General features: G+C 42.0%; 1 protein-coding gene across 7 annotated transcripts in view; it reads right to left on the bottom strand.

The window, feature by feature from the left end:
• Positions 1-26097, bottom strand: part of DMD (dystrophin) — a 736567-nt gene that overhangs the window by 111718 nt on the left and 598752 nt on the right. For all 7 annotated transcript variants that reach the window (XM_033849482.2, XM_073799481.1, XM_073799480.1 and 4 more), the window contains one exon: positions 2848-2922. In XM_033849482.2, coding sequence (XP_033705373.2) covers positions 2848-2922 — 75 coding nt within the window. The remainder of the gene's footprint in view (positions 1-2847; positions 2923-26097) is intronic.

Here is a 26097-nt window from a genome sequence, read left to right as displayed (position 1 = left end):
CAGCCAAACTGTTCCGCTTCTGAAATAACGTTTAGCTTTGCTGCTGTCTGACCACAACTTCTTGGCTTTCCAGTCACTTCCGCACAATCTCTTCCTCTACCTCCCTGAACACTTGGCCTCTCGATCCCTCTACCTCCTAATTACCAGCTTCCACCCAAATTCACAGCCTCTCCTACCCCATGCAGACTCGACGGACAGCACTCCAACCACTTAACCACTCTTTGGCCCAAATCCCTACTTCACTTGCCCGGCTGGCCTCTGCCCACCTGGGACAGAACCATCCGGTTCTTGACTACTGGCTGTGCCTGGAGAAACACCCCTGCGGATTGGTGCTGTCGTAAACCGCTCAGCAGACTCTGGGCTCCACGATGCTGCTTCTCAAAATAGCCCTCCCTTTCTCCACAGAGGTTAAGGCCAACCTCGACTCTATCCCCTTCTGCCATTAGCTGCAGCACAGGACCTCTCCTCCACCTTCACACAAAAAACAGAGCCCTCCCCGCGGGCATCCCTCGCCCGCTTCCCACTAGGTCTCCTTAGTTACCTAGCCCGGCCCAGATCCTTTCCTCAGCCCCACTCCTTACAGTGGAGGAGAGGCGTCCCCTTTCTTCTCTTGGCCTCCGGATTACCTTCCCCTCTCCTCTGAGAACTCACATGTTTTAGTATCTCCTGAGCCAGCAACTACAATTTTGTCCCCGCTTCTCATATTCATTTCAACAGACTCAAGCGTCTCTCAACCTATGTGCACATGCACTCCATTAACTCCTCAGCCCCTTCCAGCTAACTACCGCCCGTCTCCCCTCCCCTTCACAACTAAATTTCTCCAAGAATCGTCTCAACTGTCTTCACATCCCCACTTTTGCTTTACTTTGAAGCCCACTTCACCACCTCCACCGTGTCTCTAAAACCTCACCAAAGTTACTAAGGACCTCCTTGTTGCTAAATCCAACGGACACTTTTGCCAACCTCATCCTGACCTCCCAGCAACGTCTGACCCCGGTGGCAGGCCCCTTCTTTCTGCCCATGCAGTATGTACCACTATACCTTCTTTGAGTCTTCCTTTGCGGTCCCCTCTGTACCTTGTTCGCCCCCTGTCCTAAATCCTGTTTTCTTGTTCCTTTACACTCCCCGAGCACCTGCACGCTTATGATTCCTAAACATTGCCCGTATGTTTCTCCTGAGCGCCACAGCTCTATGTTCAGCTCTGCCAAGGCACGTCCGCCACTCCCCCCAGGTGAGCACCTCAGTTATCTTCCTTGATTCCCCCTCACCTAGCACATCAAACTCATCACTAAGCCCTATCCATTCCACCTCGTATTTTTCAACTCTCTCCACTTATCTCCATTCCTCCTTTGCCAATTCAGGCCACCATACTGCTGGTTTAGACGACTGAAACTGCTCACCAAGTCTCTCCCCCAGCCGGTGTACACCACCGCCAGCGTGCAGGCTCTATTCCACAGCAGAGTCATCTTTCTAAATGACAATTCCATCGTGCCATCCCATTGCAAGGCTCCCCACTGACCTCTAAACTCTTTAAGTTTAAAAGGTCTTTCCCAATCTGCCTCCTGCTTCTCCTCCAGCCAAATATTTTACCACAGTCCCTCCCTGGAGCTCCTGTGCTTTAGCCGCAGTATTTTCAGTTCTTGACGGCATCTCTGGACCCCACGCCTCAGCACATGCTCTGCCTTCTGATGAGAACATTCTTTCTGGAGTGAGCTCTACTGACCCTTCTGGACTCACGTGTCATAGATACCACCTCTTCAAGCAAACCCCACAACTCACTGGTACCCATTCTTCCACTGTCACATGACTAAATATATGACTTTGAAACTGTCCCTTCACTTTTTCTCAGGGTGTCCATAAAGGCTTTTTGTGTGTGTGTGTGGTACGCGGGCCTCTCACTGTTGTGGCCTCTCCCGTTGCGGAGCACAGGCTCCGGACGCGCAGGCTCAGCAGCCATAGCTCACGGGCCCAGCCGCTCCACGGCATGTGGGATCCTCCCGGACTGGGGCACGAACCCGTGTCCCCTGCATCGGCAGGTGGACCCTCAACCACTGCGCCACCAGGGAAGCCCCATAAAGCCTTAATAGAGGTGTTTTTTTTTTTTTTTTTTTTTACAGATTGTAGATGTTCTTGATGATCTTATATACATACACCTATGTCTCTAGACTTATGGACACCCTGTATATCCCTCATTAGACTGTAAGTTCCACCAGGGTAGGGACTGTGCCTATCTGTTTCGTGGTCACATTAACAACATACATGGGCTCTCAAACAATATTATACCTGGTAACAGATATATAAACTATCTGATAAACAGACAGCATTGTATGACACTTTGGGAATTTTCCCCACTGATGTAAGTTATTTAGCAAAAGCAGAAAAACAATCTTGTCATCTTTCTTCTATGACAGTATTTATCTGAACATTAGCATTCAAGCTAAAAAACAATACACATCTGTGAACTCTGGTTTGGGTAAGGCAATCTGATGCTAATACTTCAAATATTCAATACACTTTATAAGAAGTAAAGGTAGAACAGGTGGAGATAATTCAAGTTCCATAAAGATAATTCTGGATGCCAACACCATTAGTTAGGAAATAAAAATTACTGGTATCTCATCAATTCAACATCAGTAGCTGAGCAATGGTGACAGGAATGATTCTAAACAATGTAACGAAGCAGTCTAGGTGAAAACTCAGCCAAAGATACCTTGAAAAAATGAATTCTATGTTACACCCGGACTTGAGAGAGCTATTTCTCCCCACTCCAATAGCAAATACTCCCAACCATTTTTTTTTAAACCAAAGAATAACTATCAAGTATTTCGAGCACTGGTTAATACTTACAGCAAAGGGCCTTCTGCAGTCTTCGGAGTTTCATGGCAGTCCTATAAGCCGAGAACCTGACATTATTCAGGTCAGCTGAAGAAAAAAGGGGGAAAACAAAGATCATTTGTTATTTTCTCAAAAGGCACAGATAAACTCCCAATGATTTGCCAACAACAACAAGAGGCTAGGGGGAAAAAGTCTCTTGTATATGCCCCAGTTTTGGAAAGGTGAATTTTTGTCAACATGGGGAAAGAAAAAAAATGTCTTTTTGCTCTTTGACAATCAGGAAAGCTAAGTTCTGTGAGGGATGACAGTGGCATAGCCTGCAGGGAGCTCATATAGTCCTTGTGTCCAAGAGGGAAAAGAAGGACAGGTATTTCTTTTTTCTAGACTGTAATCTTGGTTCTATTGTAGTGAATCTTTGCTACACAAGGTGAAAGAGAACAGGGAAGATTTCTCTGAAACAGCTATGAGAATTTAGCAAACTATCAAGCGGCAACATAACATGTTTTTCTGATTATCAAAGTTATACGTGCTCACTGTGGAAACCTTAGAAATTAAAGGAAAATATAAAATCAAGTAAACAAATCGTCCGTAATCCCATTACGCAAAGATAGGCACTGTGAACATTTTGAATATTTCTTACCCAACATAGGCATGTGTCTCTGTGTGTGAGATGTATTTTAAAATTTAATTGGCACAGTTAACCCTCATTCCAGGTTTAGGTCCACCTGATCCCACAGGTTCCTTCTATTTAACTATTTTGCATTTATCTAGAAAGTAACTAATTCAGCAAAGACAGGATAAAAGAGAGCTGGCTTAAAAAGAAGTTCACAAACTCATGTGTGTACACACACACGTACTAATTGGAAGCTTTTGCTCGAAAGTTTGGACGCAAGCTAAACATACAAAAATGATACTAGATGTCAACAAGAAGAGTTGCGAGTCCACATCAGAATGGATATTTGTTTCCGTACGTATTCTGTACTAATGAAGATACTGCTATTCTAAAAGAGATTAAAATAAGTAAAATAAAACTGGGACTAAAATAAACATTTAGCTTTATATTCTAAGGTGCAATCATTCTAATATTCTGCACGGATTAACAGCTCAACAATTTCTGCTACAGTGGTTTCTACTGTCACCTATCAAGCCCCAACTCACCTCACCTAGCAGAAATCTGTATTTAGATGATGCCCTCACTCAATTTTGCGTAAGCCCTGATATACGCCAAGATATATTTCTTTTCTTGCATTTTTGTGTATTTATGTTTCATAAACCCAGCTCCAAAAAGCTCCTTGAAGACAAGTACCCTGACCCCTACTTCTGTCATTATTTCCCAGTGACTTAACATACAACTGCTCTCTGAAAAAACAGGTCTAATACAGCTCAGGGACTGACCGACAAACTGAATGAATATGTGAACAAAAAAATGAAAAAAAGAAAAACTATACTGGCAAACATGACTAACTGCCATAATCAAACGGCACCCACAGAACCAGTTCTAATTGGAGGTTAAGAAAGGGAAATAATTTAATCCATATCCAAGCTGCTTGGGTCAACATTATTAGGTTGATGGCCTTTGCAGAGACCAAATATAACAATCTAAATTGAAATTGGGCAAAGAAAAACAATGTCTGTAATTTACTTTAAAATATTCGATGTAAAAACCAAAAAGACTGACAATACTAAATGTTGGCAAGGATGTGGAGCAACTGGAACTCTCAGACACTGTTGGTGGGAATATAAAATAGTACGATTACTTCGGAAAACCAGGTTAGCAATTTCTCATGAAATTAAACATACATCTATCTTATGACCCAAAATTCGACTCCTAGATATTCAGCCAAAAGAAATAAAAACACGCCCACAAAAAGATGTGTACGTGAATGCGCACAGTAGCTTTAATTCATAATAGCCGAAAACTGGAAAGAAAACTAGAGTAGAATGAATAAACAAATTGTGGTGTAGTCACACAACAGGATACTACTCTGTAATAAAAAGGAACTAACTACTGATAAAGCAACATTGTGAGCTGATCTGAAAAACATTACCCTGGGTAAAAGTCAGGCACAAAGAGTAAAAAAAAAAAAAAAAATATTGTTTGATTCCGCTTATGTGAAATTCTCGAAGAGGTAAATCTCACCTATTCACTGACAGAAGGCAGATAGATGGTAGCCGGGAGCAGGGACGGGATGGGTAACTAATTGAAAGGAACACAGTCGTATTTTTTAGGTGACTGAAATGTTATATATCTTGATTGATATGAAGGTTATTTGAGTGCATACGTCTGTCAAAAACTCAAACTGTACACTTAAAATGGGTATATTTTATTGTGTTTAAAGTATGCCTCAATAAAGTAGATTTTAAGAGTTAAAAAAAACCCTCACAGGGACCGTACAATATGAAGTATGTGTGTGTTAGCTTAGGTACATTGCAGAGGCGGTCAGTCGTCTTAATCAGGAAAGCACACTCCAGGGGTGGTCGGCTAGCAATTAATCAAAAAGCCTCACTCCAGAGCCACCCCTGTTAAGTGCTTCAGCTATATTTAGCTCTCGTTACACCTAAAATCCTATTAATACACCTAGTATCCAAATTAATGTTGGATGGGCTTGTGTTAGTGATATTAGTGGTTTACAAGATACCAGGACTGTTGAAAAGGGTTTAGAATAGAAACATTCCCTGCCCTTACATTAACAGGGCGTGGGAAGAATCTAGCAGGCCCTCCACCTTTAAAAATGGTGCCCTAGGCCGGATTCCACAATCTCCAGCTGTAGTTCATTGGATTCTTGGTTGCCTGAAGTCAAATAGATGGCTGACAAAATCCTGCTGTTACAGCAGGGGTTTGCCAACTTGAGCGCACACCAGAATCACCTGGAGGGCTGGTTAAAAATACACATTCCCAAGCCCCATGCTCAGATGCTCTGATTCCGCGGGTCTGGAGAGGGCCTGAGGATCTGCATCTCTAACAGGTTTCTAGGTGCTCCTGAGGCTGCCGGTCCAGAGACCACACTTTGAGAACCGCTGTGTGAAGAACTGTGGCAGGTGTGGACTGTGAGGCTCTCCCGCCAAGCACTCAAAAAGGCGGGGCTGTGACTTCACTGTGCCTCGGACACAGCCTTTAAAATTGTTCTCTGCTCTGTGGCTAGTAAGTGTTCATATGTGACAGAGCTTGTTCTGAGACTTGCTTTCATTATACACCTGGCAGCCGAGATGTGGATAGGAAGGCAGCCCTCACCGATGTCTTAACCACGGGTGGCTACCAACACATACCTACCGCAGAGAACCTGGGCAGATCCTTTTGGCCCAAATTATGATTCGAGGACCAACAGCACCAGCACCTCTTTGGACCTTGTTAGGAATGCAGAATCTCAGGCCCCACCCAGCTCTAAGAATCAGCATCAACATTTTAACAAGATCCCCAGGTAATTCGTATGCGCCTTCAAGTACAATGGAGTCTTTAACTGTACATTTTAATACAGTTTCTTGTTCCATGTTGTTAAAGTGCAAGTATAAACTCTACAGAGACCTGTGTGGTCTATTGTTTTTGTCTTTCTACATTCCATTTTGTGGGCTTTTAGAGTATTTAATGACTATTGCAGTCAATTAGACCAAAAACTCACCTCTGGGATATATTTGTGGGTCTCTTGTTTATGACGAAGGCCAATAAAAGGTATTCAATAAGTTAAAAGTGTCTACTCTGTCCGATTTTCCTGGATCCATTCAGAATTCAGGACACATGGTCTAAATGAGGTCAGAAGCCCCATCCAATCCTCACCGTTCATATCAAGAATTGGCAAATTCTAGGAGCTTGAGATCCAAGTGGGAGAGGCAAGGATGATCTGATTCTTTCAGGGCGTGGTTCACGGTAGAATACTATCAGAGACAAGCATCTGGAACATTCCTGCTCTAGCAGTGCTCTCAGCTTCCCTAAAGCAGTACAAACTTTCTTCCCTTTCAAATCCTCCTTAACTACGGCACATGCTACCTGGCGTTAATCCACTCTGACACCCTCTCAAGCATACCCCCAAACACAATGCAGAGAACAAGACTTCTGCCACCAGTTTTCTATGTACCACAGTCCAACCAATTAGCAAACAGTGATTCAGGAAGACCAAAAGAAAGTAGCGGGGAAAATGTCTAGTTTTCAACATAATGCAACAGAAGCCATACAAATTTACATCCAGTAAGCATCAGTGAATTGCAACGGAGTTCTGGTGCCCTGAAAGTCCTACTCCAGAGGGTTAACCATCTGTGTTGTCTGAATCCGCCCTCTGGCTTACAGCTGGGAGAGAGAAGTCTCCGCAGCCTTGTGAAAATGTGCAGGATACACACTGAAACCTCAAGATGCGGCACAGCTGCGGACAATGTGAAACTGTCCTGGGCTGAGGCTGGAGCTGATCTCGTAGCTAAAGTATGCATGCAGGATAAAGCTTCAAGCCCCGATCCCCAACCCCCGTGGGAGGCCAGCCTGCACTTTCCCTGGGAGCTGCCTTTCCAGGACTTTGGCCCAAGTTGTGATGAGCTCACTAGCTCTCACAACCGGAACTCAAGAGGCGTGAGACTATCCAAGAAACGAGTCACACGATGTTTGCATGGCAGCTGGTAGAGAGCGCGCTTGGAAGGATAAACATGCTGAACTGTACATTCCTCTTCATGACTTGAATTATTTTATCCAGGGCTGGTTCTGGCCTAAAAATGGAGAAATCTAGAAACTTAAGGAACAAGGGGCAATATTACACCATCTACGCTCTCAAGGTGAATCACCAGCTACTGAAGTGATGGTCCATTTGACTTTTATTTTGAGGCACAAAACAAATAACAGGTTTTGCTGCACCTTTCTTTAGCCTATGAATTTCCCTTGACTTTGGTTAAGTATTTCTGTTGCATGACGTTTACTTTCATTCTGTGGAAGGTAGTGGTGGAAGGTGTCAAATTCACCAGAAAAGAGGAAGGACCGATCAAGTTTGAGCCATAAACCTACACATTGGTGGACTTGCTCTTGCAAAACGACTGAAAAACACCTCAGCATTTTAAAGTTATGGGAAATTTTGGAAACTATTATAGAAATAAAACATTAAGGCCCTTCATTTCAATTTTACAGTTGCTTTCTGTCTTTTAATCATACTTCAAAAATCCTGCTACCTATGACCGAACTGAGGTCTAGAATTGAAAACAAGGAGTATTTCGGTCCAGCTTTCCAATGGCTTGTGGGCACTTTTTAGAAAGGCCCAGAGTTTCAGTAGGTTTATCTATATTAGGTACAAAGGATGACAATGACCCCATAAATGTAATCAGTGGAAAGAGCTGGATGGCTGAAGATTACCCCAACAGATGAATTCGTGGTGTGGTCTTTGTTTCCTACCAACTCTATTTCCCAGCAGAAACGTATTCCAAATCACTCAGGTGATCATGAGTGAAAAATAAAATCTAGAGGAAGTATGATTTTGGGGGGGTATAGTTCCAACTTCAGTGTTGGCATACAATGTGAATTAAACTACTACTGCATGTCCATTTTAGCAATTCTCCAAATTTTCCAAAGATGCCACAACAAGGTAGTCTCCCCCACACTAATATAATATATAGAAAGGCAGTAGATTTAAAAATATTAATAATATATCTGATTCCCCAGCCTCACTCTTCCTATAGCGTTCTAATGGACACTCCACACGACGAGTATTATTCTTATCAGTTCAAACTCACTAGAACAGGCAAGAGCCACGGACAGGCCTTTATGAGGCTTGAGATAAACTGAGTCATTTAAATCTAGTCTGGCTTGAAAGCAAATGAAGCCAAGATAACCAGGCTTCAGAAGCTTTAGAGTACAAAGCAGAACTGTGGGGAACGCTTCAAGAGCTCTTCAATAATACGGAGGAGTTCTGGAAGGTATCTTTAAAGAATTAGCCAAGAGAGAGGAGGTACGTTAACACATGACACTTGGGCTATAATTTTTTAGATATATTTGAGGCCTTTTACAATCTACATTCATTAAAACCTCATCACCAACACTGAGCTTTACTTAAATGGGGAACAAATAAACCTACGTAGAGATAAATAGGAATAACACATTCATACTTGTATGAACTGCAGAAAGCTGTGAATTTATAATTACTATCAGTTGTTTCCAGGTGTGAAATGGTATTGCTTAGTTGCTACCAGTTATTCTCTAGAATTCTTCTGAAAAATGAAGAGAAGCAATAAAGGATCCAGGGTAGCACAAATGTGGAAGACTTAGAATTGTGAAAGAGAGACACAAACCAACCCAAACCAAAAATAAAAAAATAGGGAAGTTCAACTGTGAAGTAAAAGAGAGCACCAAATCCTGACTTGTGGGCTGTTCAAGGCCTTTCTGGCTCCCTCCTTTTGCTTGGCCTTCCTCAGCTCAATCTCACTACTTCTTAGCAACATTGTTCTCGTGGAAGAGTTGAAATTCAAATTAGCTTTGCTTTCCTGTTTGCTGCTCTGGTAAAAGGTTTGTTGAGAAAGCAGTTTCTATAACAAATGGCCAATGTAAACTTCTGCGGCGGCGGGGGGGGGGAGACACCATGTATCTTAAATACTATTTCTGGGCCTGAATTCTCCCTCAGATAATGGAGAGGTGACTCACGTGGACACTGCTGCACCATGTTCCTTCTACTTAAGCTTCAAATCAGAAAGGATTCGGGCTCTAATTCTCAAAGCCTTGTCCACCAAAAAGTATATATAAAATAATATTAATGGTTCAGGAAGACTCTTTAGGAAAAACTGGTTTATAGCTTTTTAAAAGGCATCCACCAAATAAAAACAAACACACAGATAGAACAGAGTAATGGTTACTAGAAGGCAAGGCAGGGAGGGGAAAATGGGGAAAGTAGGTCAACTCTATGGTGATGGAGGGAAACTAAATTTTTGGTGGTGAGCACACTGTAGGGTATACAGAAGTAGAAATATAATGTTGTACACTTGAAACTCACTTAATGTTATAAATCAACGTTACTCAAGGAAAAATTATTTTTAAAAAGACATCCATCTATTCATAATCCTTCCACCTACCTTCTCGATGCTTATCGAGAGCGAGCACATAGGGAAACACAGGCCAGGAAGGCCTCTCTGAGAAAGTGACATTTAAGCAAAGATCTGAAGGGTGATGGAGTTAGCCAGGTGAAGAGTAGAAAGAAAGAGCAAAGCAAGATGAAAGGTCAGCATGTTCAAAAAAGGCTCGTAAGCAGAGAAGAGTGTAGACCATTGAGAATCCTAAGAAGGCCCAGACTGCTGAAATCTCAGAGCGCAAGGATGAAGAATGACCCCAGGTAGGCAGGGGGAGGCCCACTGTAGGGCCCTGCACTTCATGTTAAGGACTCAGGTCCTGGGACTTCCAGCTAAACGTGGCAGATGGAACAGACTCGTTTATTCCTCATGTCAAACTACTAGGATGACAGAAAAAGAATTAAAAATGACATCTACCTAAAAGAAAAGAGACAAAACTGGAGAGGAGATCAGAAGAGACTCCAGTGTCTTGGAAGCTTGGAAGATGACCTGATGGTAGCTGATTCAGGAGAAATCCCAAGCCTAAATTCATGTGAGGGGAAGAGGGGCAGCTGGGGCACTAACAGGAAGCATATGCCCATTTACACAGCCAAGAAGTCCCAGAAATTAGAGGCCTCGGGTTCTTCTGAGGGCTGTGATGTGGCTGAAAATGCAGGGAGTGGTTGCAACTCTTTAGAGCCCTCAACACCTTCTCCCCTAGCCCATGCAGCCAAGCATCCCAGCCACCCCTGGCTTCACCCCGACAGAAGGCTGGAGGGTTGATCTCAGAAGAAGCTGCACCAGACACGGAGGCATCAGAAGTAACTAAAGCTGGGAGTGACGTAAGGCACCGAAAACAGAGGGATCAAGTGCCAGGGCACTCAAAGAACGTACATCCTTAACTTCATTCCCTACTCCCGAATTCCATATCGTGCCTTTTCTCCTTCGGTCAACTCACTGAAAAAGCTATTCCACCTAAGCACTTACTTATTTGCCATCCTTATGGTCAGAAGAAACAGCAATCGGCAAGGTCTCTAAACTGATCCTCTATCTCTGCTCAGCCTTCCCTTCATGCTCCGATTAGAACCACACCAAATCAAGCCAATGCTCTTTCCTTCTGGTCTCCTTCATAACAAGAGACTAACAGTCACACAGGGCACTCTCATCGCTGGGCTGAACGATATTATTCCCTTTCTCTGACTCAGAACCTCAGTCACTGCTCTCCCGTGTGTTCCTTGAGCCTTAACACGGGCAACTCAACTAACCGACGCAACTATCAGAACTCCACAAACTTATAAAATTACCCCAGTCTCCTTCAAGTCTCTTCTACACTTCATTAATTAACCATCCTTTCCACACTCTCTTCACAAATGAACACACATCCCAGATTCTCCAGGGCAGAGACAGTTTAATTAAATTTTTACTCTGTATAATAAAGGTGAGACATTTTTCAATGATCAAATGTGACTTGATTTTCATACCTTTTACAATTTTTCATATAACCAAATTCACAAACAGTTTTTAAAAAGTTTGTGCCCTATTTGTCGGGGGCTGGAAAAACATACTTCCTTTGCAATAGGGTTGACACTACCTATTTCAAATCTTCCATCCTTTCTCACAGTTGGGGAATCTGTGGTAAATCTATTTTCATGATAAAAATAAACAGCAGTAAATGTCCATTTCCTTTAATGCTAGCTTCATCTTTCAATGATTTCTCCGGTAACCACAGACCACAGGGCACAAACCCGCTGAATTTAGTCTGCAGACCTGTTTTTTGTTTTCGTTTGTTTGTTTGGTTGGTTTTGGCTCCCGTAATGGTTTTTTAAATTGTTGAGTGATTTGCCAACAGTTAAAAATCTGGAGACTTCCCATCGTCTTGCTTCTCCGGAAGAATCTGAAGACTCACCATCTTGCATGTCAGTGGGGGAAGCCGAGGCCCAATTAGCCCCAAGAGAAGCTTTTCAGGTTGACCCACTTCCCACCCAGCCGCCTTCAGTCATTTAAATGACCAGTTTGGCCCCAGGAGGCATTTCCTTTTGGAGTTCTGCCTCAGCCAGACCACTTCCTATTCTCCCCCCAAATTTACTTCCACCCTCTTTTTCATGTCTATGTCAAAAGCTTTTACTGTCGAGTTCCTCCAATAACTAGCTGTTATCTGGCTTTCACTCAAATTACGCTGTGGAAACACTTCTTACTGGGTTTTCCAAAAATTTTTCCAGCCATTAATTCTTTGGACTCCACCATTTACTAATGCATTCAAACTAAAGGACTGTGCCAACAAAAATACTGCCTCAGTACCCTGACTTTTCCAGCACAAGAATATGGGAAGACAGAACCAAAACCCGTAACTCGTCTACTGACTGTATATCATGAAGTGACCGTTACTTATACATTTAAAAATCATCAATTCACATTTATCTAAGCACCTATTGCGGGCCTAACTGTATAATAAGCTCAGGGGTTGAAGATTCAGGCTTCTAAAATACTGGGCAAAACACAAAGATAAGTACTCCACTCACACAAAAATCAATATGTATTTTCTTTGGTTATGTGAGCAGAAACATACGCTGCAAAGAGCCGTGTATATATCAGATGCAAAAGTAGTTTCCAACACGACATAAACTATTCCGGTGAACATTTGTAAGGTTAATGGAATTGAAAATTTTCCATATAAGCCATGTTCTTTATGAAATAGTGATTAATTTCTACGTTAGCCCACAAAGGCTTAAGATTTATTTAAATACTCAATATACGATAGAAATAAAATCTATAGCAATACTGGTAAAAATGAATGATATAACTAACTAGAAGTAGCTTTTTCTTTCATTCTTTTACTTGAGGAAGAAAAGATGAGAAAAGGAAATGGAGACTTCTGGAAAGATGGTGTTGTGTTCAATATCACTGGCACCGAAGGGCAATAAATGTTGGTGCTCAATAAATGGTTTGAATTGAATGAAATTTGGAAAGGAACTTCCCTACTTTTACCAGGTTTAAGCCGTTAGTGACATTGATACCACATTCGATTTCTCTTCAAATAATATCACTTCCCACTGCTCTGGATGAATCACTGGAATAATTCTCGTGCTTACTTCCCCCTTACAGCCTGAGCTTGGGCTTCTTTTCTGAAACACACGTTACATAGATATCAAGACTTTCCCAGACATAAAGGAGTTGGAATAAAAGGAGAAAGAACAAAGGTCATCTAGAGAGGATGCTTGTAATCTAGAAAGTGGACTCAGCTGTATTTAACTGTGGCGGATTCTGTAGGTTGTTTCACACAATACTTTCAAAGTCTTTCTCCCTGGTCTTTCTCTACTACAAAGTCTGGAGGATCTCAATTCTCTAATCTACAGCCAGTGGCAGCCATGTGGACATGGTTTTGGTCAATGCTTGACAAGATATCTGCAGGGAAGGGTTTCCTTTAAAATGAAAGACAAAGAGCCTGAGAGGGAGAAGGTCCTTTCTCCTTCCTGCCTGAGGGGCAGCAGTCATTAAGCAACCCGGAGGTCAAAGGTCACTCACTAAAGATACTACAGCAGAACAAAGGCCCAGATCTCTGATGGCATCACTGAACTCTTCCTTAGCTCTCTACTGTCTCCAGACTTCTTGTTATACAAAAAACATCAACCCCTATGTGGTTAAGATACAGCTGCTCAGGTATTTTGTAACTTGCAGCAAATGTACTTCTGACACATTAACTGAACTATAAGCAACAAAATGCAGAATACCAAGTAGAGGGCACCATCCTTCCCTTGCAATCCTCCGTGGGGCAGAGGAACAAAGCAGTAAGATCTGGGATCACAGGGTTCCCCATTCTTGCTACCAAGTGGTGTCACTGATGCAGGACAGCTTGACAGTTAATTTAATGTTTAACACAATGTTACAGTAGACGGCTTATATGGCTAAGGCACTCTTCCAGACATAAATAGATCTGCGGAGCATCTAACTAGACATTTGTTTTGCATGGGACTATCACAAATCTGATTTGGCCCAGATATGAGGATTAGAATTTTTAAATATACAAGTTATTTCTCTGAAAAGTAATGTCTACGTATACATGAACACTTATAAGTAACTAATCTTTCATTAACTCTTTAGACATGTTTATATCTTTATCTCTTCATTAGTGCAAAATCTCCTTAAAGCCAAGTAGCATCTTTCCTTACTCATCGCTCTTAAGATAAATGTTATTTAAAAAATGTTAAGCTTTGGGGCTTCCCTGGTGGCGCAGTGGTTGGGAGTCCACCTGCTGATGCAGGGGACACAGGTTCGTGCCCCGGTCCGGGAGGATCCCGCATGCCGCGGAGCGGCTGGGCCCGTGAGCCATGGCCGCCGAGCCTGCGCGTCCGGAGCCTGTGCTCCGCAACGGGAGAGGCCACAACAGTGAGAGGCCCGCGTACCGCAAAAAAAAAAAAAAAAAAGTAAAGCTTTGGTAACTTTCAACTATTCAGAAGTCTTAAAACTTAGATTAAGATTTCGTAGTCTATCCTTTAACTAAGAGTGTAAGTTTTAGGTTCTAATGGAAAATGATTTGCATCCTCTGTCTGCCTCTCTCCATTCTCTGGTCCCCAATTCCCACACACCCGCAATATCCATTCCCCTCAATACCACTGTGAATAAAATAGATGCCAAAGTGGACATCAGTGGAAATCTGACCCTTAATTACCACGGGGAAAACAAATTAACCTTTTGCAAAACTCTTTTTTTGGAACGTTCCTGCCTTAGGCTGGTACTCACCCATTTAATCTTATTAGGGAAAATAAACTGTGTGGGTTTTTATTATTGTTGTTATTTGAGAGGTGGAAGAAGATAATCTGTTAAATCCTTAAGCATGAATAGTTAGTCCAAGATAGTACACAGTTCAAGATACGTAAGTGGCCAGGAACATGATAAAATGTGCTTGTTTCTGTGTTGTGTATACGCTAGCTGGGGAGAGGAACGGGGGGGTGGGGTGGGGGGGGGTGGGGGGGGTGGGGGGACGGACATGACTCAAACTGCCCATGCACCCAGAAGTCTCATGACAGTACGATGTTTATAAAAATGAAGTATGTTTCAGTTTTATGTGTTACTTTTTCTGGAAACTAGATACTACTGATGAGATCCCTTTAAAGATACTAATATAGAAATCATTCTTAAAAAAGAAAAAAAAGACCCACCACTTAGCTGCAGCTGTTATAAAATTAATCAGGAAAAAAATAAAAGGGCTTCCCTGGTGGCGCAGTGGTTGAGAGTCAGCCTGCTGATGCAGGGGACATGAGTTCGGAGCCCCGGTCGGGGACATGTCGGGGACATGTCACGGAGCGGCTGGGCCCGTGAGCCATGGCCGCTGAGCCTGCGCGTCCGGAGCCTGTGCTCCGCAGCGGGAGAGGCCACAACAGTGAGAGGCCCGCGTACAGAAAAAAAAAAAAAAAATTTAATCAGTGGCAGGAGCTTTTCATTAGATAATGGACTGCCTTGTCCCCTGACACAGACTGAGTTGCTTTTAATAAGAAAGGATGCCTTAGGGAGAGATCCGCATTCACCCGTCGTCTAGACAATACATTTGAATCAAGAAATGAAATGTTCATGTTAGTGGGAAAAGACTCTTCTTTATCACCTCAAAACCCTGATGTAGTTGGAAGCTGCCTGATATGAAGCATGTCCTCCCTCACTTGACCCGTTTGAGGGTTCAGTCCAGGAATTCGGCAGACTCTTGAGTTCCTCTGTACATCTCCTAGATGGCTCTGAAGTCTCACAAATGAGTGTTCCCCTCTCCCTTTTCAGTAGCCATGTCCAGGCTCCCCCTACCCCCTTTTCATTGAATCCTACTGCACAGCAGGCAGGAACCATCCCCCGCTTCTCTACCTCTTATCTCAGCTTTCACTGAATCTGACCCAGCCTTTATTCTCCTTTGACTCCTGGACAAAACTATTTGGGGACAAGCTTAAAGCAGCCTTTTTTAAAAATGTAGGTGACTCTTACTTCAACCCTTTTTGTACCCAAGTATTCCCTATAGAGTTTACGAGAAAAATGGGAAGTGGCGAGCCGATGGCAAAAGGAACGCTAACACTCACTGAGCGCTCAAGGGCAGATGGTGTTGTACCTGATGCCACTGAGTCCTCACAATGCCCTGAGTTCCACATCACCAACCTCATTCAAGGTCAGAAAAATGAGGCTCACAGATCTTTAGTAAGTTCCCTAAGCTTGCATCCCAGAGCCTGGATTCCAGGCCAAATCTTTCTGACACCCAAAGCACTTGATGGCCTTCCCCACTGCTCCTCTGTTATAGGAGAAATGGGGCTTCGCTTGCCCAGCGTGCTTGTAATCCTAACCAGCATGAGGGTGATGGGTGGTAGGCTCAGAAGGGCCACGATGCAGGGCAGGGGACAGCGGGCGGGGCAGGTTGAGAGATCACAGAAACCTTCATATAAAGAAAAATGAGGACCAGAGAAAGGGAAGCTGAAAGGTCAGTGGAGTGACCAGGAAGGCGACTAGACCTCTTATGATCAAATGTCCAGTTCTTCTTATCCAGAGAAGCTTTGGGAGTAGAGAAATAAACCCCGGCAATGTGAGTTTCTACCCCAGAAGCATTTTGTTCCCATAGAAACACGTAGCTGCATTCTATTCATACCCTGCAGTGCATGAGGCACTCGGAGGGTTAAATTAGATTTTGGGACTTGGGGACCTAACCACCCTTTATAACACATTTTATTCCAAGTTGTAAGCAACTAACTTACAAATAAACTTTCGGAACACAGCCCGAGGGTAAGTTCAAAAAGGACTAAATCTTGTCTCAAGGCAGGAATGCCTTCTTGCCTGACTGCTGAGGGATTTAATGGTTACTGGGCAACCAGGAATTAAATTCTTTACGTAGCTTTAATTTATCTCTACCTACTCCTTATGGGTATTCCTTTGGGGATAATAAAACCAACAACATTACTTTCATCAAATAAGAAAATGATATAGCATCTGAGAACTAGAAATCTCTCATTTTAAATCTTCCTTTTCCAGACGAGAAAGCAAAGGACTAGAAAGTTCTCGGTAACTTGTCCTGGGTTCCCTAGTCGGAATGAGAAACAAGGACTAGAAGCGAAGGGTTTCTCTTTTTTCCCTCCTCCCTGCAGAGAAAGGGCGCTTTAGTTAAATCAATAAAATAGCTGAGGAACTCAAACAGGCAAATGCCAAAAATTTTCACATAAGCCCGAAGCATCATGTTCCTGTATGTTCCCCCACCTTCCCTTATGTATCATTTTATTTTATTGTAGTAAGAACACTTTACTTCCTAATGCAGCATCCCTTCCCTGACCGAGCCAGAGAACAAAATACAAAGGCTCATTCTCAGCGGGACTTTGAAACTACTCTTTTGGCTTAAGGGCTCCCACTTGCTCCCGATTTGAACAGAGACCCTGAACTTCTTTAACCCTGACAAGTATTTGACACGTTCATGTTACATCTGAAAAACGAATTTTCCCAGAAGCCAGCAAGTCCTAATTTTCCCCCGTGAGAGGAGTTTCTAGACCTTGTGATCTTCTTCAATTTTCAAGATTCAGCTCCTTCTAAACCACCCTGACATAGAAAGTCACGACGGTTCGGAGGCGGAGCGTGTTACAGGCGGAAGTCAGGAAGGGAGGACAGGCGCGGTTTCTTTTCAAGAACATCATTTAGTCCAAAGCCCAAAGAAGGCAGCGGGGTCCTAAGCACGCCCTTCAACGTGTCAGCCCATAAAAAAGTTCCTCTCCGTCCTTCTAGGAATCTTAATTTCTCCATTTAATAATAATAGTTTTTGTTTGTTGTAGACATCCTGAGAACCAGTTAGCATTTATACAGTGTTTAATGGTTGTCTAGGCCACTAGACAACCACTAGTTTGCCTGAAGTGGTTTGACTTAAAGGCCACTAGTTGCCAATTTGGAACCTCTTACATTTATTTCTGGGTTTCTGTCTCATAAAAATACGAACATAACCCTCCATCTAACAAATTTTCATAATCGGTCAGGCTGTTATTCTACAGGAGAAAAGTGCTTTAGTTTAGTTATGTAAAAGGTGATGGCATCAAAGAAGAGAACACTGTCCGTTATGGTATCACTGTGTATAGAGGGGCATAGTTATGGCTAGGTATGTTTGTACACACATAAAATATCTACAGAAGGAAACAGAGAACTCTACCGTTAACTGCCTCTGCAGAGTGACACTGGGGGATTAATATCAGGGCTGAGAGGGAGACTTACTTTTCTCATTACCCAGTTGTATTGTTTTATTTTTTAAAATCATGTGCACATGTTACTTTAAAAAATTACTGAGTGTTAAATCTATCTTCTTTTCCATACTTCTTCCAAATTCTTCGTTTCATCCACTATCTTCTGCAAGAGTACTACTGTATAATGGAAAAACTAATGGCTAGAGAAGAAAAGTCGATGGGTTCTAGCTATGACTTTGCGATCAAAGAACAGTACGAATGACTGTCATTTATTGGGTGCTTACGGTATGTTAGTAATAAATACATACATTCTCAGATAATATTTCCAGCTTTGCTAGTGTTGTTTTAGTCCCATCTTACAGACAAGCAAACCAAAGGCCGAAGGACTGAAACTCAAATCTGTTAGACGCTAAAGCCACTCCCCTTAATCGTGAAGCAGTCTCCCAGTGTGCTTGGGCAAGCGACCTTAACTTCCCTAAGCTGCAGTTTCTTCATTGGTAAAGGGAACCTGTTCTGAGGGCTACTGTGAAGACTACAAGAGACATGGTATCTTAAAAGCTCCTAGGAAAGAGATATCCAGGATATCCACTTGCTAGGTAAAAGGAACCTTACCTGCCCCTAGTATTTCCTATATAAACTGCAATAAAAACACAAGGAATCTTTTTATCACGTTGATGATTCTAACTAACTAACTTTCTTAGTTCCCCTCTCGAAAAGCCATCAGGATAGTTCCTCTTCAAACTGCCACTATCACTTCCCAGGAAGAAAGCTTAGCTCAGGAGCTAAATCACTGAGTTAGGAGTTGAAAGTACATTTAAATCTCAGCTATGCCAGGTGAACAAATTACCCACATTCTCTGAGCCTCATCTGTACAGTGGAGATAATAATACACTTCACAGGGCTTTTGACAAGATTACTGAGAAATATGTGCTTATGATATCAAAGTTCATACACTTATATGAGCTACCCCAAATAAATCTTTGTAGAAAGATAAATAAATCCAGAAGTACATAAAATCAACACAATTCTGATACTTCCTATTGTCCCAATCAATTTGCAATTTCCTCTTTTTGTTCAGTGGTATCACCATTCTCTGGGTCATCAAGGCTGAAAATCTAGAAGGTATCTTATAACTCTTCTCTCTCTCTCTTTTTTTTTTTTTTTTTTGGCCGTACGCGGGCCTCTCACTGCTGCGGCCTCTCCCGTTGCGGAGCACAGGCTCCGGACGCGCAGGCTCAGAGGCCACGGCTCACGGGCCCAGCCGCTCCGCGGCATGTGGGATCTTCCCGGACCGGGGCACGTATCCCCTGCATCAGCAGGCGGACTCTCAACCACTGCGTCACCAGGGAAACCCCTATAACTCTTCTCTTTTCTTTAAAACCTACCAATCTGTCATTACTTTCAGACAATTCTACCTTGGAAAGAAAACTTCCAGAGTCATGTCCCCATGTCTTTCCCCCACTGCTGTCCTAATGCCTTTATCATCTCAAGTGCCACAAAGCAAAACAAAACAGAATAACTAATCTCTCCCCTCTCTTCCTTCAACCATCCCATCAAATTCTAATTCCTAAAAACAGAACAGACTTCATCATGTCTCTCTTCTGAAGATTCAACATTTTTCCACTGCCAATCAAATGAAATTTAAATTTCTCATTCTATCATTTAAGGCATTTTAATTTACCCTGAATTTAATTGCACTGAATCAGGTTTTCCTTCAAAAATCTGGAGAAGGTTCTCACAAAACAACGTCCTCACTGACCCTTAAACAAGCTAGTCTTTCTCTCAATTATACCTTTGCTTATGCTGTTACACTATCTGGAATACCCTAGCCTACATTTTAATTTACATAAGCCTTACAAAATCCCTTCCTAGAACAATGTTTTATTCTACTCTCCAAATAGCCTTCCCCAATGACTCGAATCAGTACTGCTCTTTCTACCTGTACAAGGTGCTGTACATTTGACCTTGATATTATGTAAGTTAGTATACAGTCTTATTGCATTTATTAACTATTTCATGTATGTCAATTTTACTCCCCAAAGGAGACAGTATGGTCTTTTGTGAAGCTGACATATTGCTTTTCTAGAATCTGTACGCAACAAACACAATGAAACCAGGCAATAATAAGCTCCGTGTGTGTATATGTTAGCTTGAATTTAAACCTTCAGTCGTTCCAACTTGAGACATTTAAATCTGCCTTGGAAAACAAAATGGGTATATGCTGGCATTCATGAACTGTATCAGCAACAAGAGAAGATAACATGGTTGTCATTTGGGTTGCAAAGGCAGAAAGGACTCAGAATAATTCAAGCACTCCCCCACTGGCCCCAAGCAGAGCTGCTGCTGTGCCTGTCACCCGCATAAGGCACGGACTTCTATCACATCGCAGGGTCCATTGCGTGGCCGGGTTCATACCAACTGGGGAGATGGACAGGGATCATGCCTTATGTTTCTTTGTATCCTGTTACTCAGAGCAGGGCCTGGAACATTCTAAGTACTCCATATCTACAGGGGAAAAAATCAACACCTCACATGGGACTGTATAACTATGGCAGGTATAAGCTTCCGTCACTCAAGAGGCAGGAAGCAACCTTCCTTCTCCACCCATACTGAATAGCCCTTTATTAAGAGAACTACTGATAGAACTACCATATGACCCAGCAATCCCACTACTGGGCATATACCCTGAGAAAACCATAATTCAAAAAGAGTCATGTACCAAAACGTTCACTGCAGCTCTATTTACAATAGCCCGGAGATGGAAATAACCTAAGTGTCCATCATCGGATGAACGGATAAAGAAGATGTGGCACATATATACAATGGAATATTACTCAGCCATAGAAAGAGACGAAATTGAGCTATTTGTAATGAGGTGGATGGACCTAGAGTCTGTCATACAGAGTGAAGTAAGTCAGAAAGAGAAAGACAAATACCGTACGCTAACACATATATATGGAATCTAAGAAAAAAAATGTCATGAAGAACCTAGGGGTAAGACAGGAATAAAGACACAGACCTACTAGAGAATGGACTTGAGGAGATGGGAGGGGGAAGGGTAAACTTTGACAAAGTGAGAGAGTGGCATGGATATATATACACTACCAAACGTAAAACAGATAGCTAGTGGGAAGCAGCCGCAGAGCACGGGGAGATCAGCTCGGTGCTTTGTGACCGCCTAGAGGGGTGGGATAGGGAGGGTGGGAGGGAGGGAGACGCAAGAGGGAGGAGATATGGGAACATATGTATAACTGATTCACTTTGTTATAAAGCAGAAACTAACACACCATTGTAAAGCAATTATACCCCAATAAAGAGGTTAAAAAAAAAGAGAACTACTGTAGTTTAGGGTCCTTCATATACAAGAAAATGTGAAGAAACTGAAGCTGGCACAGAGAATAAGAAAATCTAACATAATGGGTGGATAATAGGTCCACTGAGGACCGATAAACGGATTAGGCTTATTTAGCTTGGAGAAGAGAAAGCTAAAGCATGATTCAAAAACTATACTGATGTAATCAGGAGTCTCGCATCACCAAGAGTCCCTCAACACAATGAACCAAAAAAAAAAAAAAGATTACATTATGGAAGAAAAGTTTGGAAGAGTTTTGTTCAGTTAAATTGGTTTTGCTTTCATATTACTCACAAAAGAGGAAAAATGCTCAGTGAACATTTAAAAGAAAATGTTCATGATCACTAGTAATCAAAGATATGAGGACAATATGGTTTTCCTTTACAATTTCAAAAATAAAACTAACGCTCCACACTGGCGAGGGCATATAAGATGGGCACTCTCACGTAATAAGTGTATAAATGGACACCCCCTTTTGAGAGAATTTCAGGAAGTACATATACCACAAAACTTAAAACAGTACTATCCTTTGGCTCAGTGATTACACTTCAATGAAACAAATACGGCAAGGCTTTATGCACAAAGATGTTCCTCACAGGCTTATTCGAGCAGTGAAAAAATTGGAAACAACTGTGGAATATATTATTAGCTCCATACCCTTTAAGTGCACCTTGGCCAGAAAATGTTAACGGAAGCAAGAGGCTACACAAGCCTTAATTGACAGTGTAACAAAGAACCTTGACCAGAATGTGCTCATTGTAAGCACAAATGTTTTGGGAAGACAGTGTGTGTGTTCTGCTAGCCATTCTCTTTCCAGATAGGTAAGTTAAAGGTAAGTGAATTTTTGACAATTATAATAAGTGATTGCAAACACAACGGGAGTCAGACAGTAGGCTCTTGCTCTACAGAAACTGAAGAACCTGGAAGAGAGAGCTGAGGAAATATCACAGATTATAGCTGCAAGATGACTTCTTTATGGAAGACAGCACAGAAAGGACCCACACGTATCCATGAGGTGTTCCAAAAAGACAGGACAGAGAGAATAGAAAAGCGGCAAGAGGTGAACAAACAATGCTCACAAATTTCCAAAATCGATTCAAGACACAAATTTTCAAAGTGGAGAAAAAATGAAACATAAATCTCAAGCAAGATAAATAATACATTCAGCATAGGCACAGTGCAGGGCAACTGCAGAACACTGAAATGAAACAAACTATTTTAAAAAGAGAGATCGTTTAGTAAAGGGAATAGGGACAGATGGCAAGAGGCAGTAAGACCCGTCCTGGGTGAGTGCCAACAGTGAGAGAAGGCAGATCGATGGCATTAGAACAGCCAAGGCACGGGAGCGACCCAGTGCCCAGTAACAGACAATGGGCTGCAGAAGGTGTGAGATATACATGCACAATAGAATACTACTCGGCCATAAAAAAGAGGGAAATAATGCCATTTGCAGCAACATTGATGGACCCAGAGATTATTGTACTAAGTGAAGTAAGTCAGACAGAGAAAGACAAATTCTGTACGACATCACTTACACGTGGAATCTAAAATACGACACAAATGAATGTATACAGCAAAACAGAAACAGACTCATGGACACAGAAAATAAATTTACGGCTACCAAAGGGGAGAGGGAGGGGGAGGTACAAATTCGGAGTCTGGGATTAACAGATTCAAACTGCAGTCCATAAAATAGATAAGCAACAAAGCTTCACTGTATAGCACAAGGAATTCTATCCTATGTCTTGTAATAACCTATAATGAAATATAATCCGCCAAAAACCTGAATCACTAGGACGCACACCTGAAACTAGCACAACACTGTAAATCAACTATACTTCAATAAAAAAGAACAGTTTGGAGATTAATATCTGAAAAAAATAGGTAAGTGAATTTTTACATATCAGTTATTATAAAAATTAAAACTTACAGGAACTTATCATAAAGTTGAGTTTCTGTCTAAATTTGTTTGCTAAGAAGGCAAAGATTTTTCTGTAACACTGAAATTTTCCAAGGATAGTTGCCTTGTCACCTTGAGAGCATAAATATTTGGCAAAAGAAATGTTATCTATTAAAATATTTGTGGTAGAAAAGTGTTTGTTCATGTAAATTTATACACTGTATTTATCATGGGATAAATTTTTCTTATCAGCCTTCTGATGACTGACTGCCTATTTTTGACTACACTGGTTTTTGTTCTGTAACATCTCTAATACATAAGTAGCTTTCTGGACAGAAGGCATCATGACACTTTACTTGGCTTTCTTCTCAGAAGCCTGTTTGTAGTAAGTCTCCAGAATCGTAAGGATTTATTTCTACAAATTCAACATGAATTTGAGCTTCCTTTGTCATAAATTAGTTTTTGAAAAATGGGAAATTATTTTTAAAAAGTAATATTTCAGGAAAATGCAACTTGGGAAAAATAACATCCCCAAAGAATTTAAGAATGAGAGAAAACTTGGGACATTCAGTGAATAAAGTAGCATATGACGTTATCAACAGGATATTGCCTCAAACAACTATATAAGAGATGCATCGAAAAAAAGACTGGAAGCAATCCTCTAAAATGTAAATGGTGGTTATTTCTGGGCGCTGAGATTGAAATTGATTTTTGTTTTCTTTTACACTTCATCTTTCCAAATTTTGGGAATGAACATGTGTTTTGTAATGTCCAAAAAAATAAGATTACTGTAAAAATGTTTATACCTTCAATAATATTTTTAGCCTGTTGTCCTCAAGTGTAGGATTCACAACGCCTGGCACACTCTTAAGTATTTATTGAGTTAAGAAACCAATGAATAATTGAGGCTACCAGCACACCAAATTGTGTTCAGTGTTTCCTTGTTATTTAAATTCCAAATCCACGGTGACCCTTTCTTTCACGGTCTTAGCTCCTTTTTTTCCTCTTTTTTAATATTTATTTATTTATTTGGCTGCACTAGGTCTTAGTTGTGGTATGCGAACTCTTAGTTGCGGCATGTGGGATCTAGTTCCCTGACCAGGGATTGAACCCGGGCCCCCTGCATTGGGAGCATGGAGTCTTAGCCACCGGACCACCAGGGAAGTCCCTCAAGGGTCTTAGCTCCTTGATTATCAATGAGTTATCCCTTTTAGAATAAAATTAATTCCAGGGTAGCAGTTCACCTGGTTGTGCTAAGATATCAAATTGCCAGTAAAATTTACAACTTAACTGACATTCCTAATTTTTCTTACCATGATGCTTTATCTTCTACTTTCTGGAAAGAACTCCATCTCTCCAGAGACTTCCATCTTGCTAGTTTAATAATCTGCCTTAGGAAAACATCATCTATATCTTTCTGTATTCTTTTTATTATTTATTTATTTATCTATTCTTAACATCTTTATTGGAGTATAATTGCTTTACGACAGTGTGTTAGTTTCTGCTGTATAACGAAGTGAATCAGCCTATATGTATACATATATCCCCATATCTCCTCCCCCTTGCATCTCCCTCCCACCCTCCCTATCCCACCCCTCTAGGTGGACACAACTTGCTGTCTTCTTGAGTGGTATCTGTCTTCTGCCCCAGAAAAATCACTCTCGCTTGCTCTACTGTGTTTCATTCAATGAACATTTATTTATTCAGAGACTACCATGCACTGGGCGCTAGTGACAAAGATGAGGAAGACAGCTCCTGCTTTAAAGGAATTCATTACTTAGTCTTGAGAGACTTGAGCATGAACAACTATAAATAATGCAAGTGCTACAATCAAATGCACGACAGCTTATTCTTAGAGTTTGGACTTCTGTGCAGATAACTTTTTGACTGCTACCTCCTCTTTGCTTGTTTTTAGGTCAGTTTCCTTTGAACCCAGTGGACCCTTTTAGTGCCTCATTTAAGTTGCTTCAGACTCAGAAAATCCTATGCAAGCTTTTAGGGCTTTGTGTTTCTCTTCCCTGCATATTGGCATAGATGGCTGACTGCATCACAGTCCTTGAGGCCTCCTGCACTTCAGCCACTTGCTTGCTGGTTCTCAGAGCCATTCTCTGGCGTTCCCCTGCTCTGCCCTCTATTACAGAGAATGCCACTTTCCTGCTCCCTTACAATTGGCTTCTAAGTAAGTATGGCCAATGGCGGTCCCTGGCAGAAGAACTGAGGGAGAGGACAGGAAGAAGGAGAGGCCAGGCTGTTTCTCCCTTTCTCTCTCTGTCTTCAGCACAAGCTCTGGCAGTAGGTGTGTTCCCTCCCTGGATCTCCCGCCCCATTAACCCCTCCCTCAGTGGTCCCAACTGGCCACTGGTTCTAGCTCCGGATGATGGCTCTGGCTTCTGGGGCTCTGGTGATACTACCTCTCGGCACTGTCCCTCCAGCCCTGGGTACAGCAGAGGCTCCCTGCCGTCTGTTTGGCTTCTTAGCTCTTCCATCACTGGGTAACCAATTTCCGGCACAAATCCCCTCTGTCTGAAATAACTAAAGTGGTTTCTATTTTCTGACTGGACCCTGATTGATACTTCACCCAAGTCGAAAATCTTAGCATCAAAGCCTTCAACATGTCATATGCGTTTTTTATGGTCTCATCCCTCCTTACCTCTGCAGCCATTCCCTTGTCCCCTCCCTACCATAATAGTACCACCACCGTTTGTTAGGTGTTTACTCTGTATCAGGCATTTTTCTGGGCATGTCACATTATTTCACAGGCTTTCTCCTTTCTTTTCACTCTTGAATTATTGTGCATGTTTCTTTCTTTTGGATAAGGAGGGACATGGGGTATGACA

Source organism: Tursiops truncatus, chromosome X, assembly GCF_011762595.2.
Source record: "Tursiops truncatus isolate mTurTru1 chromosome X, mTurTru1.mat.Y, whole genome shotgun sequence".
Lineage (NCBI taxonomy): Eukaryota > Metazoa > Chordata > Mammalia > Artiodactyla > Delphinidae > Tursiops > Tursiops truncatus.
This window is presented reverse-complemented; position numbering and strand designations above follow the sequence as displayed.